The sequence below is a fragment of the Chiloscyllium plagiosum genome, unplaced genomic scaffold (assembly GCF_037043375.1).
Source record: "Chiloscyllium plagiosum isolate Xiang-an unplaced genomic scaffold, Cpla_swu_hap1 HiC_scaffold_27, whole genome shotgun sequence".
Lineage (NCBI taxonomy): Eukaryota > Metazoa > Chordata > Chondrichthyes > Orectolobiformes > Hemiscylliidae > Chiloscyllium > Chiloscyllium plagiosum.
In genome coordinates, this window is record NW_028270165.1 from 9,838,506 (window position 1) to 9,857,578 (window position 19,073).

At 45.2% G+C, this 19,073-nt stretch overlaps 1 protein-coding gene across 6 annotated transcripts; it reads right to left on the reverse strand.

Annotated features, from left to right (window-relative positions):
- Nucleotides 1–449: 449 nt before the first annotated feature.
- On the reverse strand, nt 450–14,674 carry LOC148143061 (uncharacterized). 6 transcript variants are annotated; one of them, XM_087974021.1, is made up of 4 exons: nt 14,329–14,674; nt 12,370–12,563; nt 8,057–8,119; nt 450–4,465 (listed from the first exon to the last, which is right to left on the reverse strand). In XM_087974021.1, the coding sequence occupies exon 4, from the start codon at nt 4,080–4,082 to the stop codon at nt 2,907–2,909; it is 1,176 nt and encodes a 391-aa protein (XP_087830147.1). In that variant the 5' UTR covers nt 4,083–4,465; nt 8,057–8,119; nt 12,370–12,563; nt 14,329–14,674; the 3' UTR covers nt 450–2,906. The 6 variants fall into 6 exon arrangements, with proteins under 6 accessions (XP_087830147.1, XP_087830146.1, XP_087830150.1 ...); XM_087974020.1 differs by lacking the exon at nt 12,370–12,563; XM_087974024.1 differs by lacking the exon at nt 8,057–8,119.
- Nucleotides 14,675–19,073: the final 4,399 nt, after the last annotated feature.

The window sequence follows — 19,073 nt, forward strand, 5'->3', positions numbered from 1 at the left end:
AACCATAGCCCCATACAGTAGGTACCATTTAAATAAGTTAATAGATACAAGCCTTGAGCAAATCCAGCCTCCAGCCGGACTCCCCGCTTCTTGGAGCTCGGACCTTCCTCCAGCTCCGGGGGGTTGTTGAGCTCCTGGGCTCCGGCCGCCGCCGACGAAGCCGCGGGCGCCGGCTCTCTCTCCTCCACCGCCGACATTTTTAATTTGTTTTATCGTTCACCCGGTTACCGTCACCTCCCCCTTCCCGGGCCCCGGGAATTATACAAAAATAAACAATAAACCCCACCGGGGACTGTCTCCTTTTCTTCACAACTTTTGTTTGAAAAGTTCCGGCTTTAATTTGAAATGTATTTTAAAGGTATTTTCTGAGGTAAACGATGCCTGTCTGCCCCCCTCCCTCCGTCAGAAACCACCCGCTGAGTCGATGAGAAAACCGCAGCCTCGTGCCGCCATCTTTGTTTTTCTTCTTCTTTCCGTCTCCTCCTTCAGTGACGCGCGACATCCACGCCCCCTCCAATCATAGCGCACCTTACTCCACCTGACCAATGGCGGCTGGCTTTGTGCGTCGTGTTGGTCCCACCCTCTGCAATATCTCTCTCCGATTCGTCGGTACCGACCACAAGCTTTGGGATTAGTTGGGAATTTCACAACCACGTCAGTGTATCCGCCCTTTTCATTCCCGTTCATTTATTCAACAGCAGATGACCCAATTTACTGCAACGGGCTCTGGGGCTTTAGCGGTAATGTCACATATTCAGGGGGAAGATGTGATTTTTAACGTTATCAACCAATTCAACTCTGGCACCTCCACATCCATTCATTCAATCGAAGAGGGCTCAATTTAGTGCAATGGGCTCTGAGAGTATAATATTTGTATCCCATGTTGAGAAGAAACCTCTCCCCACTCATTCAGTAGAAGAAGGCCTATTTGCTGCAGAGGTTTTTTTTTATGGCGCAGTGGTAGTGTCCCTACCTTCGAGCCCTGAAATCCCACTGCTATGAGGATGCGTAATAACAAATTTTTTAGTCATAAGTCACATGACACCAGGTTATAGTCCAGCAGGTTTGTTTGGAGGGGATCTTACAGAAATATATTAAATTATGAAAGAAATAAAAGTAGGATGTTGCATTGGTAGGTGAGACTAGGATAAAAGCGCACGGCCTCAAGATTAGAGGAAGCAGGTTTAAAACTGAACTGAGAAGAAACTTCTTCACCCAGCGGGTTGTTAATCTATGGAATTCCTTGCCCAGGGAAGTATTTGATATTACTTCAGCAATCACTAGAAGCAGTAGATATGTTTTTGAAAAATAAAAGAATTAAGGATATGGTGAAAACGCAGGTAAGTGCAGCATAGATTAGTCATGATCTTATTGAGTGGTGGAGCAGACTCGAAGGGCCGGAAGGCTGACTCTTGCTCCTAGTTCTTATGCTCTTATGTTGAAATCACAAGCTTTTGGAGTGTAGTCACTTCAGCAGATGAAGTCATGAAAAAACAAGTGCAGGAAAGAGAATTTAGATAAATGAAAGACAACGCATCTCAACGGTCAATTACTTACTCCCATTCCTATTTCTGATTATCTTACTACACAGCAAGTTGTGTTTTCCAAACATTAATTTTATTTCCATTGTTTAAAATTAAATATTTAAGGTGAACAGTTTGTTTTTCGTCACTTGGACACACTGTGAATATCATAAACCCTCTCATGAGATATCATAGGAACAATTCATAAACTAGATTTGTCACTGAGTCACTCAAGGAGATATAGAAAGGAGAAAAAATCCCAACATGTGCAGGATGCTAACGAAAAGTTAGCAACCTGATATGGTAACAGGAGCAAGTGAACAGCCCCAATCAGGAAACTCATTAGATTAGATTAGATTACTTACAGTGTGGAAACAGGCCCTTCGGCCCAACAAGTCCACACCGCCCCGCCGAAGCGCAACCACCCATACCCCTACATTTACCCCTTACCTAACACTACGGGCAATTTAGTATGGCCAATTCACCTGACCTGCACATTTTTGGACTGTGGGAGGAAACCGGAGCACCCGGAGGAAACACATGCAGACACGGGGAGAACGTGCAAACTCCACACAGTCAGTCGCCTGAGGTGGGAATTGAACCCGGATCTCTGGCGCTGTGATGCAGCAGTGCTAACCACTGTGCCACCATGCCACCCACTACAGTACCTTGTACTATTCTTCACTGAACACTGCAATTGCTTTCCTTTTCAGTTTAATGATCCATAATTGAATCTGACTCCAACACACTCTCTGGCAGACAGTTCCAGAGGTCAAAGTATTTTCAATCATTAACGAAGTAAGTTTTGGATCCATCCCAAAGACAATTCCGATGGACTTTTGCTTCCAAACATTTACAGCAAGTTCTTGGTATGGACACATTTCCAACTTAGTAGGTTTATTCCAGTTTTATAACATATTGGGGTGGCACACTGCTTAGCATTGCTACCTCACAGCATAAGGGACCCAGGTTCAATTCCAGCCTCAGGTAACTGTCTGTGTGGAGTTTGCACGTTTTCCCTGTCTGCACAGGTTTCCTTCCACTGTCTAAAGAGGGGCTTCGGTACATCTGTGTGGACCTCCTCCAATTAACTGAGGGCAATGGGGCACTGTGAGGATCAACAGATCAGACAGTCAGTCAGCAACTTCTCTCCGGGAGACTTGTCTCAAGAAAGGCAGCGGTTTCTTATCTCATCCATTCTCCTATACTCCACAAACTCCACACCGACAGTCGCCCCAAGGGTGGAATTGATCCTTGGTTCCTGGTGCCATGAGGCAGTGCTAATCACTGAGTCACAATGCCACCCCTGACCCGTGAAGTTGCAGTCCAATGGAAAACAAATACAGTGCACCAACTCTCCCACTGCACCCACTGTCAGGAGAATCAGTCCTGCGGGGGACTCATGGCAATGTCAGCGTTGGAATCTGATTGTTGTGAGCGCTGGTGCCCCCGCTGGTGCTTCCGCAAATTGCGGGAAAATGTAAACCTCTTCCCGAACTCAGGGCAGCTGAAGGGCCTCTCCCCGGTGTGGACTCGCTGGTGCTTCAGCAGGGCAGAGGAATCACTGAAGGCCTTCCTGCACTCGGGGCAGCTGAATGGCCTCTCCCCCGTGTGGACCCGCCGGTGGGTCAGCAGTGTGGAGGAGCGGGTAAAGCCCTTCCCGCACTCGGGGCAGGAGAACGGCTTCTCTCCAGTGTGGACGCGCCGGTGCCGAAGCAGGGCAGAGGAATTGCTGAAGGCCTTCCTGCACTCGGGACAACTGAATGGCCTCTCCCCTGTGTGGACCCGCCGGTGGGCCACGAGGTTAGAGGAAACAGCAAAACCCTTCCCGCACTCGGGGCAGGAGAACGGTCTCTCGCAGGTGTGGATCCGCTGGTGGGTCAGCAGGTTGGAGGGCTGGGTAAAGCACTTTCCGCACTGGAGGCAGGAGAAGGGCCTCTCCCCAGTGTGGACCCGCTGGTGCCTCAGCAGGTGGGAAGACCTGCTGAAGGCCATCCCACACTCGGGGCAGCTGAAGGGCTTCTCACCCGTGTGGACCCGCAGATGGGTCAGCAGAGCAGAAGAGCGGGTGAAGCCCTTCCTGCACTCAGGGCACGAGTACGGTCTTTTCCCGGTGTGGACCCGCTGGTGCCTCAGCAGGGTAGAGGAATCACTGAAGGCCTTCCCACACTCAGGGCAGCTGAATGGCCTCTCCCCTCTGTGGACCCGCTGGTGCTTCAGCAGGTCCGAGGATTTGCTGAAGGTCTTCCCACACTCAGAGCAGGGGAAGGGCCTCTCCCCAGCGTGGACGCGCTGGTGGGCCAGCAGGTGGGAGGAGTAGGTGAAGCCCTTCCCACACTCAGGGCAGGAGAATGGCTTCTCCCCGGTGTGGACTCGGCGGTGGTCCAGCAGGTGGGAGGAGCAAGTAAAGCCTTTCCCACACTCGGGGCAGGAGAATGGCCTTTCCCCGGTGTGACTTCGCCGATGAATCTCCAGGACAGATGGGGCATTGAAGCCTCTCCCGCAGTCGCAACACTTCCATGGTTTCTCCACGGTGTGGGATTCCTCTGGTTTCACCATGGCCACAGCTACAGCCCCTGCCCACAGTAAATTCCTCTTTCCTGGCTGTATAACTGTTTCAGGCTTTGCACACAGTGCGCTGTAACAGTAGAGACACTCATCCAGTCCCACTAATGCTGAAAATGGTCTGAAACAGAAACCAAAATGTTTTGCTCCTTCTCACAGAATCATAGTTCAAAATCGTTGAGGTCCCGATGGATTGAGTGACTGTCAGACATCGATGTGAAAGTGGGGACTGTCGACGCTGGAGAGGAGTTGAAAAGTGCGGTGCTGGAACAGTACAGCAGGTCAGGCAGCATCCAAACAGCAGGAGAATCGACGATTCAGGCATAGGCCCTTCATCTGTTGATTTTTAAACTTCAGTCTTCACATCTTCAAATACTCTGGAAAAAGAGATTCCAAAAGTCATCACGGTCAGTCCAGGGTAGAAATTCAGAACAAGCTACTCCACTTTCTGCAGAACATTTTTTTCTTTTGCTGTTCCACAAAATTGAAAGCATCCCACACTCTCTCTCTTCCTCTATTCTCACTCCCTCAAATTAATTCTCCTGAAGGTGCTGATTCAGGATCTTACAGGGACAGAAAAAGCAAAAACGTCAGGACTGACACCTTCGAATTTTGGATAACACCACATGAAAGTTAATATCTTTCAGGATATTGGGATATTGCTGAGAGTGAGCAAGTCTGATTTTGGGAAGCAAAACAAGTGTAAATTCAGGTTGAACCTGCAATACAGCTTCTTGATAAAAAAAAAGACATGAATTGGTTATCGTCCCTGTGGTGGTGGTGGTGGTATGTGGTGGGTGGAATGTGACATTAAGGCATTGACACAGACAACCCGAGAGAAACTAAACATACAGTCATGGCAAATGTTAGTGGCAAGCCAGAGTCAGATCTACAGCACAGAAACAGCCCCTTCGGGCCAACCAGATATCCTAGCCTAATCTAGTCCCATTTGCCAGCACTTGGCCCATATCCCTCTAAACCTTTCCTATTCATATACCTATCCAGATGCCTTTAAAATGTCATAGCTGTATCAACATCCACCACTTCCTCAGGGAGCTCATTCCTTCCACACACCACCCTCTGCATGAAAAGATTACTCCTTCGGACCCTTTTAAATCTTACCCTCCTCCACCCTAAACCTTTTCCCCTCTAGTTCTGGACTCTCTCACCCAGGGAAATGTCCTTGTCTATTTACCCTATCCATGCCTCTCATGATTTTATTAATGACCCTCAGTCACCCCTCAGCCTCTGATGCACGAGGAAAAACAGCCCAGCCCATTCAGCTCAAACCCTGGCAACATCCTTTTAAATGTGTTCTGAACCCTTTCAAGTTTCACAACATCATTCTGAGAGGAGCGAGACCAGAATTGCACACAATATTCCAAAAGTGGTCTACCCAATGTCCTGTACAGCCACAACACAACTTCCCAACTCTTATCCTCAGTCAGAGGATTGGGAACGTTTTCAAAACCCACAAAAGACAGCCAGGAAAGAATGCAGGGACAAACCAAATTTGAGGGTCAGCTTGGAAGCATCAATGAGAAATCGGCGGACTGGGTTTATTGGGTATCCGTTCTGGAGTACGTATACATATTTCTCTTCTGCTCTTCGCAGTTCCTCTGGGCTGCAATGTGTGGTGGCTCGTTGAAATAATCTCCTGATGCAGCTTCGTTTGTGGGTGTTGGGATGATTGCTTCTGTAGTTAGGTATTTGGTCCATGTGTATTGTTTCTTGTAGACGCTAGTGTGAAGTTCCCCATTGACTGTTCACTCTACTGTGACATCTAGGAATGGCAGTTTGTTGTTGTTCTCCTCCTCTTCAAACCAGGAGCCCCCCCTCAGGCCCATAGTCTCACTACCCGGAACACCAATATACAGACTAGTCAAAGACCTCCAGTGAAGACTAAAACACCAAGTCGAAGATTCATGCCACTCCATTCACTCCACCCAAGAATTCCTGAACACCAAAGACACCAAGATAGAAGAGGATGAAATAATGCTGTCCTTTGACATAACAGCCCCGTTCACATCCATTAACATCAACGTGGCCAAAGAAACACTGACTACACTACAAGAACCACCAAAGACACAAACACCAAACAGCACCAACTTCATCAGCAAAGATAACATTGTCAAGCTTGTGGACCCGTATCTTATTACCCACTTCACATTCAATAACAAGCCCTACAAACAAATCAACAGAACACCCATGAGACCACCAATATCAAGGTTCCTAGCACAGGCAATAATGCAGAGACTCGAACAAACAGCCCTCCCAATGCTCCAATCCAAATTTTGGGTCCGCCGCAGTGACGGCACCTTTGTCATCACAAAATGAAACAAATTAGAGGAAACCTACAATACCATTTGTGGGCGGCACGGTGGCACAGCGGTTAGCACTGCTGCCTCACAGCGCCTGAGACCCGGGTTCAATTCCCGCCTCAGGCGACTGACTGTGTGGAGTTTGCACGTTCTCCCCGTGTCTGCGTGGGTTTCCTCCGGGTGCTCCGGTTTCCTCCCACAGTCACAAAAGATGTGCAGGGTCAGGTGAATTGGCCATGCTAAATTGCCCGTAGTGTTAGGTAAGGGGTAAATGTAGGGGTATGGGTGGGTTTCGCTTCGGCGGGTCGGTGTGGACTTGTTGGGCCGAAGGGCCTGTTTCTACACTGTAATGTAATCTAATCTAATCTAATCATCAACAATATCCTTACTGGCATAAAATTCACAAAAGAGGAGAACAACAACAAAGTGCCATTCCTAGATGTCAGTAGAGCGAAGTCAATAGGGAACTTCAGACTAACGTCTACAGGAAAACAACATACACAGACCCAAGTACCTAATGCAGAAGCAAATCATCCCAAACGAATCTGCATCAGAACACTATTTCAACGAGCCACTACACACTGCACCATCCAGAAACTACGAAGAGCAGAAGATAAATACTTATACAGCATATTCAAGAAGAACGGTACCCAATAAACCCTGTCCGCTGATTTCTCAACAACAAACTCAAAGCAGACACATGCGCAGAAACCCTAGCCACATTACCTTACATCAAAGACATCTGTGAAATGATGTCCAGACAACTCAAACCTCTCCACATCATGGTAGCCCACAAATCTACCAACACACTTAAGCAGCAGCTAATGAACCTGAAAAAACAAATGTTATTTACAAATTACCATGCAAGTATACACATGGACTCTGCCCCCATAGTTCTCGGTGGCAAGAAATGCTGGGATGAGATAAGGAAGATTTTTTTCAGTCAGAAAGAGCTGACTCTGTGGAACTCATTGCCACTGAAATGAGGAAAGTAACTGAGTGCTTTTAAATCAGATAAAGATAGGCTCTTGATTAGTAAGGAAATCAAGGGTTATAGGGGGGAGGCAGGAAAATGGGATTGAGAAACATTGGCCATGATCGAATGGTGGAGCAGACTCAACAAGTCGAATGGACTGATTCTGCTTCTGTATCTTATGGATCTGTAACCACAAAGATCTGACTTAATTTTCACTACTTTTACTGTGTTCCTGTCATATTTATGGCAAGCGTGTGGCAATACGTTGTAGATTTCTCAAGCTAGATCTTCTAATTTCATATCAAATATTGATAATTGGAGCTAATATTAGAGAGAGTAAAGGTGCTTATTTCTTGGATAAATAAACCCGTCATGCATTTTAAGCTTAAACCTTGCATACTTGCAAAATTAGAGTTGCCATTTTGCCCGCTGTCATCAAATCTCCAATAAAACCTCCCTTTTACTTGATAACCCATTTTGGGAAATAATAAACATAACTGAGGTTTTGTGTTTTATGCAAGCGCTTTAAGCTTTTGATATAATGATTTTAAGCCATCTACACAGAGTGTGATTGAATTTCTAAACTTAAGTAACAGCCTTAAAGTATTTGTATCACTCACATAATTGTAATTAATGTAAATATTGAATTAAACTTATTGAAAAGAACATACTTGCTGAATTAGAGTCAGCATTGTTTTCAATGCTTTGTCCATTATTCCCTTTCACCTCATTACCTATTTTAGAGAAAAAAAAAATATTGCATATGCTTGAACATTTACTTTTTTTGGCAATATTTTAAAATGAAGAAAGCAGTTCAGTCAACTTCAATCTTCATCCGGTCACTTTTTAGAAAAGGTTTTGAGCACAGTTATAAAATAATAATGCAAGGTTACCTAATTTGCAGCATTGCTTGAGACAGATTTCATAGTACAAGAAGTTATGATCTCCATTCAGTAATGTCTCGATTTGAACATAGTTTAAGTTAAGCTAAGGGTGTTGCAGGAATTGAAGTCATTGTGAAAATGTTACCAGGGAAAACATTGGATAAAAAAAAATTCTGGTTTGAGTTTGTTCTTTGGGTATAAACAGATACTGGATCCAAGTGTCCTCCCAATCTTCTTAAAATATCCCACAAAATAAACACAATGCAACCTAAATAAATCAGGCCCAAAAGAAATTCAGAACCCACACTAATATATGGCAAGGAGGAAAGTTTTAGACTACAGGGCAATAAAGATGGGTTGGTCAGATGGGCAGAACAATGACAGATGGAGTTCAATCCTGAAAAGATTGAGATGGTACATTTCAGGAGGATCAACAGGCAGGGGAGTACATGAACTTAGAATATACTGAAGATCAGAGAAAGGTATATGTGTTCATAGATTCTTGAAGGCAACAGGACATGTGGATGAAATGGTTAAGGCGGCAGATGAAATACTTGCCCTCAATAGTTAAGGCATTGAACATGAGAGCCAGGAGATCATGATGGAACTGTACAAGACATTCGTTGGGCCACAGCTGGAGTACTGGATCTGGTCGTCACATTATTAGAAGGATGTGATGGCACTAGAAAGGGTGCAGAAAGGAATACTAACCCTGGGTGGTGCATGTTGGTGGGTTTCAGCTATGAGAGTGATTAGATCGGCTGAGGGTATTTTCCTTAGAGCAGAGAAGGATGGGTGAGGACCTGTTTGTACAGATAAGACACTTAGGGTCTAGATAGGAAGAAACTTTTCCCCTTGGTGGACGGCTTCAGCAATTAGGGGGCATAGATTTAAGGAAAGAGATAGGACATTTTAATGGAATTTAAGGAACAATATCACCTAGAATGTGCTGGAGATGGATGAATTTACTTATGGGAAGAATTGGTTTGTTTGAAGGGATGGATATAATGAAATAAAACTAGTTCAGAAAATCATTATAATGTGCTAAGAAAAAGAACTGGAGGTAGACCTGCAATAGTGGAAACAATCTAAAGAAGTTTCATTGTCCCATCTGAGAAAAACAATTCTGCTAAACTTCTCAAACGAACCCAAACATGTGTCAGATCTTGTTTGTTTAAAATCAATTGAATCTATTCCAAGTATTTAGGAAAATGAGAATCATCTTTAATCCTGGCCCTATTGGCTGCAACCAAAACTGATAGCAAGCTTTTTCAGTTTCATTGAAGTGGAGCGATCTGATAACCCTCAATTCCATTTTCCTGCCTTTTCCTTGTGTTGCATCTCAAATAACGCTGGAGGCTCCACTGAGGGTAATATTGGCTCATTAGAAGAACAGAGGAGGGTTGTTTGAGCTTATTGAGCAGTTTGTAGACTCAAACAAGGATCCAGAAAACAATTTTCTGTGGCACAGAAGCAAGGACAATTAACAAGGATTGATGTTGGTACTGTGTGTCCAAGTGTCTCAGTATTCAAAGTCCTATATAAGTTAAGCTTCTGAAAAATTGAAGATGTCAATGGAAGATCAGTGGGGAATCAAGGGTTTTGGGGAAAAGGCAGGAAAATGGAATTGAGGGTTATCAGATCAGACATTATCTCACTGAATGGTGGAGCAGAATGACCAATACTGCTATTTCTTGCGGTAAATCGATCTGGGTGTTGATAAATGCTTTTGTATGATTTTTCTTTGTAGTCTGCAACATTTTGTATTCGGAAGAAGTTGGCTTTTGTGTTGCATCTCAAATAACGCTGGAGGCTCCACTGAGGGTTGTTTAACAACTGAGGTTACATATCATCAAGTTAAATCAAAATAAGCAGCAAAATATATGGTAAAAGTGTAGGTGTGACTGCTGAAGGCCAAATAAAACAGTTTCAGTCGTAAAAATGTCTTTACTCCATAATGTTTCGTTTTACATGCAGTCAGCGACAACCAATCAAGGTGTCGCAGAGTAAAGTTAGGTCTCACCAAGACAGCTGACATGTCCGTACAATACTGTTGTAGCACTCTTTAACCACAGGGTATATACCAGTGATTCATTTATTTTTCACTTTCCCCAACATCCCAAATTAGGTTGAGGTTTGTTACAGCATCCTGATGGGAAGCCCGATGTAACATGCTCAGATACTGCTGCAGTAGTGTGATGTGTTAAATTCCCAATGATTTTCAAAAAAGAGTGAAAGGCAGTGGTTGCATGTGTTGACAGCACAGGTATTATTTATATTGGCTTTGAGATAGGGAACAACCATCACCTCCCAAATTGTGTTTTGTTTGCACAGCAACTTTGAGTATGAAAAGCATTCTATTTTTAGACGGCCTAAATGCATACACCGTTTCTTATCAGCGTACCTGAAACTTAACATTAAAAAGCACAAACAATTCATTTTCACTGTAAATTACATATTTTAAAATCAAATATTGCAAGACGTACAAACACACCAAGAAGTCAAAATTTGTGAAGAAAGCACATCTTTTCTGACAGTTCAGAGAGGGAAAAACTTTGTTCTTGTGGTGGTCAGTGGAGACTTACTCGATCAAATATTAACCAGCAGTGTATATCACAGAGATGCTGTATAAATCAAGATCTTATTGATCACTGTTGACAAAATTAAACCTATTGACCTGACTCTTTACAAAATAAGAACAGATTTTAGTGCATAACATTTTCCCATAATACAGACATTTTCAGTAGTGCAGTTATGTGAAAAGAAACCTGCGTTGTTAATTTAGTTTGTTGCTCCAATTCATAAATGTTGTTTTCATTTATTTTGAAAAATCAACCCTTCCACTCTTTCTAAAGGTACATGACACTTTATTTTTTTTTTCTTTGCCAATTTCTTTCACAACAAAAGCATTAACTTTTTTGGCATTGGGTGGGGGAGCTCTGCCAGCTGCCAATTTCTCCCTGAAATTGTTTCACTTGACATGAGTCTTGCCAATAAATGACAGCAACAGCAGCAGCTAATACTGATGATAACATTTCAACAAAAGTACACCAAGGTGCTTCACATTATGTATCACCCAAGCTGGAGAAATGTGAGGATCTCCTTCTCGGCCTTTCCCCTCAGCTGAGGTGTGGTGACCCTCAAGATAAACCACCACCAGCCATCTCTAATGAGAGAGAACAGTCTAATCCTCTGGGAAGACTGTGATGAATGTGTTTAAAGTTGAAAGACTGTTGAAATATAAGTGGTTAGCACTGCTGCCTCACAACACCAGGGACCCGGGTTCAATCCCATCCTGGGGCGACTGTCTGTGTGGAATGTGCACAATCTCCCAGTGTCTGTGGTTTCCTCCGGATGCTCCGGTTTCCTCCCACAATCCAAAGATATGCAGGCTAAGTGAATTGGACATGCTAAAATTGCCCATAGTGGTACATAAGTCAGGGGTAATTGTACAGGAATGGGCTTGGCTGGCATACTCTCTACAGGGTCGGTATGGAGCTGTTGGGCCGAAGGGCATATTCCCACACATAGGGATTCTATGACTGTAACAAACACGACATCTGACAAACAGGAATAAAACTAGCCACCAGGATATATGAACATCAACTAGCCACAAAAACACATGATCCACTATCACTAGTATCTTTACATACAGACAAAGGAGGACACCATGTTGACTGGGACCATACATCCATCCTATGACAAGCCACCATCCAATAAGCCAACCAGAAACACACACAAGACTTCCTTGGAACATGTCATTCCAACTGGAAATCTATTGATTTGGACCCCATCTACCATGCTCTGAGAAAAAAGAATGGAAATGATATCACCCATCCTAAAACCAAAAGACATAAATAGAAAGCAGGACATAATACCAGCGCTTAACTCGACTCACTGATGTTGTTACCCAGTATGGTGATGAAACATCTGAAAATGACCTTCCAGTTCAGCGAGCAAACTTACATCCAGAATGATAAAATTCTGGTTGACACAAAGGCTGCCACAAAGTTGGAATTCTCTCCCAGAAATGACAGTTGATGGTGCCCTCACCAAGATGGATGCTCGCGCTCCCCGCCCCAAGACAACATGCATCTTACCCTCACGAATATGGCGACCGGTTGCCCCCAGAGGTCCTTCCCCAAACAAAGTAAACACTGGGCCTGTAGAGCTTTTGTTCACGGCCTCAGGCCTCCCCTAGGAGTTTATAAACTCCCCAGTCTCCCTCCTCCCGCGGTTTCCAATCCTCTCCTGTCTCACTGTCTCCTCTCGGTAAAAACAATGACTGCAGAAGCTGGAAACCAGAGTCTAGATTAGAATGGTGCTGGAAAAGCACAGCAGTTCAGGCTGCATCCGAGGAGCAGTAAAATCAACATTTCGGGCAAAAGCCCTTCATCAGGATTACAGGCAGAGATCCTGAAGGGTGGAGAGATAAATGAGAGTAGGGTGGGGGTGGGGAGAAAGTAACAGAGTACAATAGGTGAGTGGGGGTGGGAAGAAGGTGATAGGTATGGGGGGGAGGGGATGGTGGAGTGGATAGGTGGAAAAGAAGATAGGCAGGTAGGACAAGTCATGGGGACAGTGCTGAGCTGGAAGTTTGGAAGTGGGGTGAGGTGGAGGAAGGGGAAATGAGGAAATTGTTGAAGTCCACATTGATGCCCTGGGGTTGAAGTGTTCCAAGGCGGAAGATGAGGCGTTCTTCCTCCAGGCATCTGGTGGTGAAGGAGCAGTGGTAAAGGAGGCCCAGGACCTCCATGTCCTCGGCAGAGTGGGAGGGGGAGTTGAAATGTTGGGCCACGGGCGGTGTGGTTGATTGGTGCGGGTGTCCCAGAGGTGTTCCCTAAAGCGCTCTGCTCGGAGGGGTCCAGTCTCCACATCTGGAGCAACGGATACAATGATATTGGTGAATGTGCAGGTAAAACTTTGACGGATGAGGAAGGCTCTTTTAGGGTCTTGGATGGAGGTGAGGGAGGAGGTATGGGCGCAGGTTTTGCAATTCCTGCAGTGGCAGGGGAAAGTGCCAGGATAGGAGGGTGGATCGTAGGGGGGCATGGACCTGACCAGGTAGTCAGAGGGAACGGTCTTTGAGGAAGGTGGAAAGGGATGGGGAGGGAAATATATCCCTGGTGGTGGGGTTTGTTTGGAGATGGCAGAAATGTCGGAGGATGATTTGGTTTATGCGAAGGTTGGTAGGGTGGAAGGTGAGCACCAGGGGCGTTCTATCCTTGTTACGGTTGGAGGGGTGGAGTCTGAGGGCGGAGATGCGGGATGTGGACAAGATGCGTTGGAGGGCACTTTAACCATGTGGGATTGGAAATTGCAGTATCTTAAGGAGGAGGCCATCTGGTGTGTTCTGTGGTGGAACTGGTCCTCCTGGGAGCAGATACGGCGGAGGCAAAGGAATAGGAAATACGGGATGGCATTTTTGTAGGAGGTCAGGTGGAAAGAGGTGTAATCCAGGTAGCTGTGGGAGTCGGTGGGTTTATAAAACGCCGGTGTCGAGTCGGTCGTTATTAATGGAGATGGAGAGGTCCAGGAATGGGAGTGAGGTGTCAGATGGTAAATTTAAGGTCAGGGTGGAATGTGTCAGTGAAGTTTGCTCAACCTCCTCGCGGGTGCACGAGATGGCGCCAATGCAGTCATGAATGTAGCGGAGAAAGAGGTGGGGAGTGGTGCCGGTTTAATTACAGAAAATGGACTGTTCTACGTAGCCAACAAAGAGACAGGCATAGCTGGGGCCCATACGGGTGCCCATGGCTGTCCCTTTGGTCTGGAGGAAGTGGGAGGATTCGAAGGAGAAATTGTTAAAGGTGAGGACCAGTTCAGCCAGATGAATGAGAGAGTTGGGGACGTCGGGAGAGGCAGAAACTGAGGGCTTGGAGGCCCTGGTCATGGCGGATGGAGGTTAGAGGGATTGGGTATCCATGGTGAAGATGAGGCGTTGGGGGCTGGGGAAACGGAAGTCTTGGAGGAGGTGGAGGGCGTGGGTGGTGTCTCGAACGTATGTGGGGAGTTCCTGGACTCGGGGGGAATAGGACAGTGTCGAGGTCGGTACTCACTGTCCCCTCTCCCCGGGCGCTCAGGCCTGGCGACCTCTCCGGGATGTTTCCGAAACCTGTTTCTGTTCTGAAGGAGGATCACTGGACCCGTAACGTTCCCTCGGATTCTCTTGACACATGCAGCCAGGGCTGCTCAGTTTTCCCAGCGGGTCCTGTTCCTGTTCCTTAAGCCACCGGCGCCATTCCTCTCCCACTCAGTAACACTGCCTTTGTCTCGCTACATGACCTACACTGCACATGCGCCAACTCACAAGGGGCTGGGTGACCAGACCGTGACGTCACCCCGCGTGTAGTGGGCGCGGTTCGACGAGGCATCCAACCAATCGGAGACAATGGGGGCGGGGCGAATGTGTTCCCTGCTCCCCTCGCCAGCCACCTGAAAGGTGGGTTTGTCTTTAAGTTTTAACGTTGTTTTAAACATTTTCAGTCTTTTCCGAAATGTTATTCCAGACCTCGAAGGCTGTAACATTGGAAAACTTGCAAACATAAAACGAAGGGATACTAAAAAAACGAATAAAGATAAATTACGAAAGAAACCTAGCGCAAAATATCAAAAAGAATAGCAAAAGCTTCTGTTGGCATGCTAAAGGGAACAGAGTCGCTATGGTCCCTTGGAAAATGAAACCAGTGAGTTAATAGGAGGAACACTGAAATGGCAGAGATGCTAAGTCAATCCTTTTCCTCAGTTTTCAAGCTGGAGGACAATAGTACCATTCCTATTGGAATGGGCAAGTCAGAGGTGATAGAAAGGATAGAACTTAAACAATCAACGTTGAGAGGGAAAAGGTACACAGCAAACTATTAGGATTGAGGGCAGACAAGTCCCCTGGGCCTGACGGCCTACATACCAGGGTACTAGATAGACTTTAGTAAGGCGTTTGACAAGATTCCCCAAGGGAGACAGGTTCGCAAGGTGAGATATCATGGAATACAGGGAGAACTAGCCATTTGGATGAATTGCTGTGTTCTTCCAGCACCACTGATCCAGAATCTGGTTTCCAGCATCTGCACTCATTGTTTTTACCCCTTTTGGATACAGAACCAGCTCAGGTAGGAAGATAGAGGGTGGTGGTGGAGAGTTGCTTTTCAGACTGGAGGCCTGTGACCAGTAGTATACCACAAGGATGGGTGCTGGGTCCACTACTTTTCATCATTTATATAAATGCTGTGGATGTCAATATACGAGGTATAGTTACTAAGTTTGCAGATGACACCAAAATTAGAGGTGTAGTGGACAGTGAAGATGCTTAGCTTAGAGGATAACAGGGTGGAGTTTAATTTAGATACATATGCGGCACTGCATTTTGGAAAAGCTTATCAGAGGAGGACTTATACACTTAATGGTAAGATCCAAGGGAGTGTTGCTGAACAAAGAGACCATGGAGTGCAGGTTGATAGCTCCTTGAAAGTGGAGTCACAGGCAGATAGGATAACGAAGGTGGCGTTTGGAATGCTTTCCTTTATTGGTCAGAGTATCAAGTATTGAAGTTGGGAGGTGATGTTGCAGCTGTACAGGGCATTGGTTAGATCACTTTTGGAATATTGTGTGCAGTTCTGGTCTCCTTCCTGTCAGAAGTTTGTTGTGAAACTTGAAAGGGTTCAGAAAAGATTTAGAAGGACATTGCCAGGGTTGGAGGATTTGAGCTATTGGGAGAAGCTGAATAGGTTGGTGCTGTTTTCCCTGGAGCATTGGAGGCTGAGAGGCGACCTTATAGAGATTTATAAAATCATGAGGGACATTGATAGGATAAACAGACAAGGTCTTTTCCCTGAGTTGGGAGGAGTCTAGAACTTGATGGCATACATTTAGGGTGAGAGGGCAAAGAAATAAAAGGGACTTAAGGGACAACCTTTTAACGCAAAGGGTGGTGTGGGTATGGAATTAGCTGCTTGAGGAAGTCATGAAGGCTGGTATAATTACAAGTTGAAAATTTATTGCTGGAACAGCACAGCAGGTCAGGCAGCATCCAGGGAACAGGAGATTCGACGTTTCGGGCACAGGCCCATCTTCAGGAAAGGCCTGAAGAAGGGCCTGTGCCCGAAACGTCGAATCTCCTGTTTCCTGGATGCTGCCTGACCTGCTGTGCTGTTCCAGCAATAAAGTTTCAACTTTGATCTCCAGCATCTGCAGACCTCACTTTCTCCTGGTATAATTACAACATTTGAATGGAATCTGGATGAAAGGGTTTAGAGGGATATGGGCCGAGTGCTAGCAAATGGGACTAGACTGTTTAGGCTAACTGGTCAACATGGATGAGTTGGAGTGTTAAAGTAGGGATTTGAGACAGCCCAGGGAATCCCTTGTGGAGTCAGGCCTGCAGCCTCTCACGATTCGTCCCGGAGTTCGTACTCTTTGAGAGTCTGGAATTTAAAAAAAAATCCTCTTACAGACAGTTTAGTTTAATTTTAGTTAACCCCTTTATTTAGCAATAGCTTCACTGATACCGATAAGCTAAACTAGCTAGGTTCTAGTAACCTAGAAGAGTAGGGGACCAACACTTCAAGTACCCTGGGGAGAAAGTGAGGTCTGCAGATGCTGGAGATCAGAGCTGAAAATGTGTTGCGGGAAAAGCACAGCAGGTCAGGCAGCATCCAGGGAACAGGAGAATCGACGTTTCGGGCATAAGCCCTGAAGAAGGGCTTATGCCCGAAACGTCGATTCTCCTGTTCCCTGGATGCTGCCTGACCTGCTGCGTTTTTCCAGCAACACATTTTCAGCTCTGATCTCCAGCATCTGCAGTCCTCACTTTCTCCTCAAAGACTTCAAACTACTGCGAATCCTCTTACAAGGATGCCTTCCTTGAAGAAGCTCTCTTCCTCCCTCTACAAAGATTTCAGTGAGTCCCTCTCTCACTGCACCCCCCAGGTCATCTCCACTTCAAGTGCCCTGGCAGGTTACTCTGATATACTCCTACAAAGTGGTTTCCTTTACACAAAGGTTTACAAAAACATTGCATGTTCTTAATTCGTAAGGAAGAAAAGTTAATTGACAGGTCCCTGTACGCTTGACTAATCACTCCTACAGGCCCCAAGCCATTCATGAGAAAAACATATCCAGCCGAGTTAGGTGCCTGCTAGCGAGATAAACTCCCATCATAAAGAGGTACCAGTCTGAGCTAATTGGAGAGTTCCTAACCTTGTACAGGTCACAAGTCAGATACACTTATTTTCCAAAACGGCTTCTTAGCAGAAGGGCAAACTTTTGACCATAAAATGGCTTCCTGACACATTGTGCCTGAATCTCTTCAATGTTAGGCCGAGAATAATTTCTAAGCTAGGAGTAAACTCCTGCTTTTTAGGCACTGAATCATACTGTACCTGAGGCTGAGATGTTACCAAAAGGTTGCATTTATATTGATTCATTAGTCTTCGAATTAAACATGTTCTCTTTTCAGGGTTGTGATTCAAATAAGACACAAGATCTGATTAGTTGGAATTGACGGTGGGGTAGTCTGAAAGGTCTGTAGAGTGGTCTGCAAGAACAGCAAGTAAGTTAAAGCTTCGTCAATGTTACCTTTTACAGAGTTCATATTTAATAACCGGTAATGGCTACTCAATACCATCATAAAGTCTCAAAAATACAATTACGTTCAATCCAAAGCAGGTAATTTTTTAATGGCTTCGGGAGCCCCAGCGCGACAATAGTTTCTCTCTCTTGTCCTTTTGAACTCTCAAGTCAGGGACTTTTAACAGCAAATATGTTTTTCCCTCTGTTTGCCTAGCTTGCAAAGGGTAATAGGAATCTATTATAATTAACAGGACCTGACTGTCAATTACAAGGCTTTTGACAGTACCAAGTTTCGTTTCGGGGTCAGAATCAAACGCTGTCATTAATTTCACAAGGGAACAGCCATGAATGTTATCACTCTGTGTCCTATTTACACAGATTCACTGTTAAGGCAAATGTACTTAATTGCCTTAGGGTATCCTGTTATCACTTGGTTATCTTCTGCATACCTTGAGTTCTCCCCTTTTACCAAGCCTCCCTGCCTGTCTATTTTCTAGTGTGCAGCAAATGTGCTCTATAATTCAACGTTATATTTTAGTTTAAATGTTTAAAAACAAGTTTTATGCTATCGACTTTCTTATTCCCTTCTTTTGTTATTTCATGACAACTACTTGGCTTATGACAATAATTAGTCCATTCAGTCAATTTGTATTTTCAAATAAGTCAAGTGCCTCCTCTGCCAGGTCATCGTCCAGAGAAGTAGAGTCTGAAAGATACTGGATTTCAGCATGGAAGTTCAGGCATGGAGGTAGAGGGGTAGACAAGGGTCAATTAAGCAGACTCTTCTTTGGCTTAGGTGGAAAACAATGTACAGTCCATTTCATGCATAAGCGGACGACAGTGTATATTCCTAGGATGAGACCAAGGACTATCAGTACAATCCATCCACACAGTGATCATAGCAAGCAAGTAAACTTCCATCCATATGAATCAGACAACAGTTGGGCAGGTATCTTCCCTGCATCTTGACCAGTTTTGTTGATCACATCTGTGTTTTCCGTAAGATCAGGACATGGTTTAGTAACAAGTTCATTTATGAGAACACAATCATGGGGAGGATCAGGCAGTTCAAGCGGTTCTTCCTGCAGGAATGTAGGGGGGTTAGTGTTAGAGCAGCATTTAAAGGAGAGAAACGGATTCAGAAGTAATGCAACCTCACAGCGACTGAGACGAACCTTAACGAGGTGTTGAGTATATTTAGAAATCAGCAAGAATACTGCAGAATGCGAGGTACAGA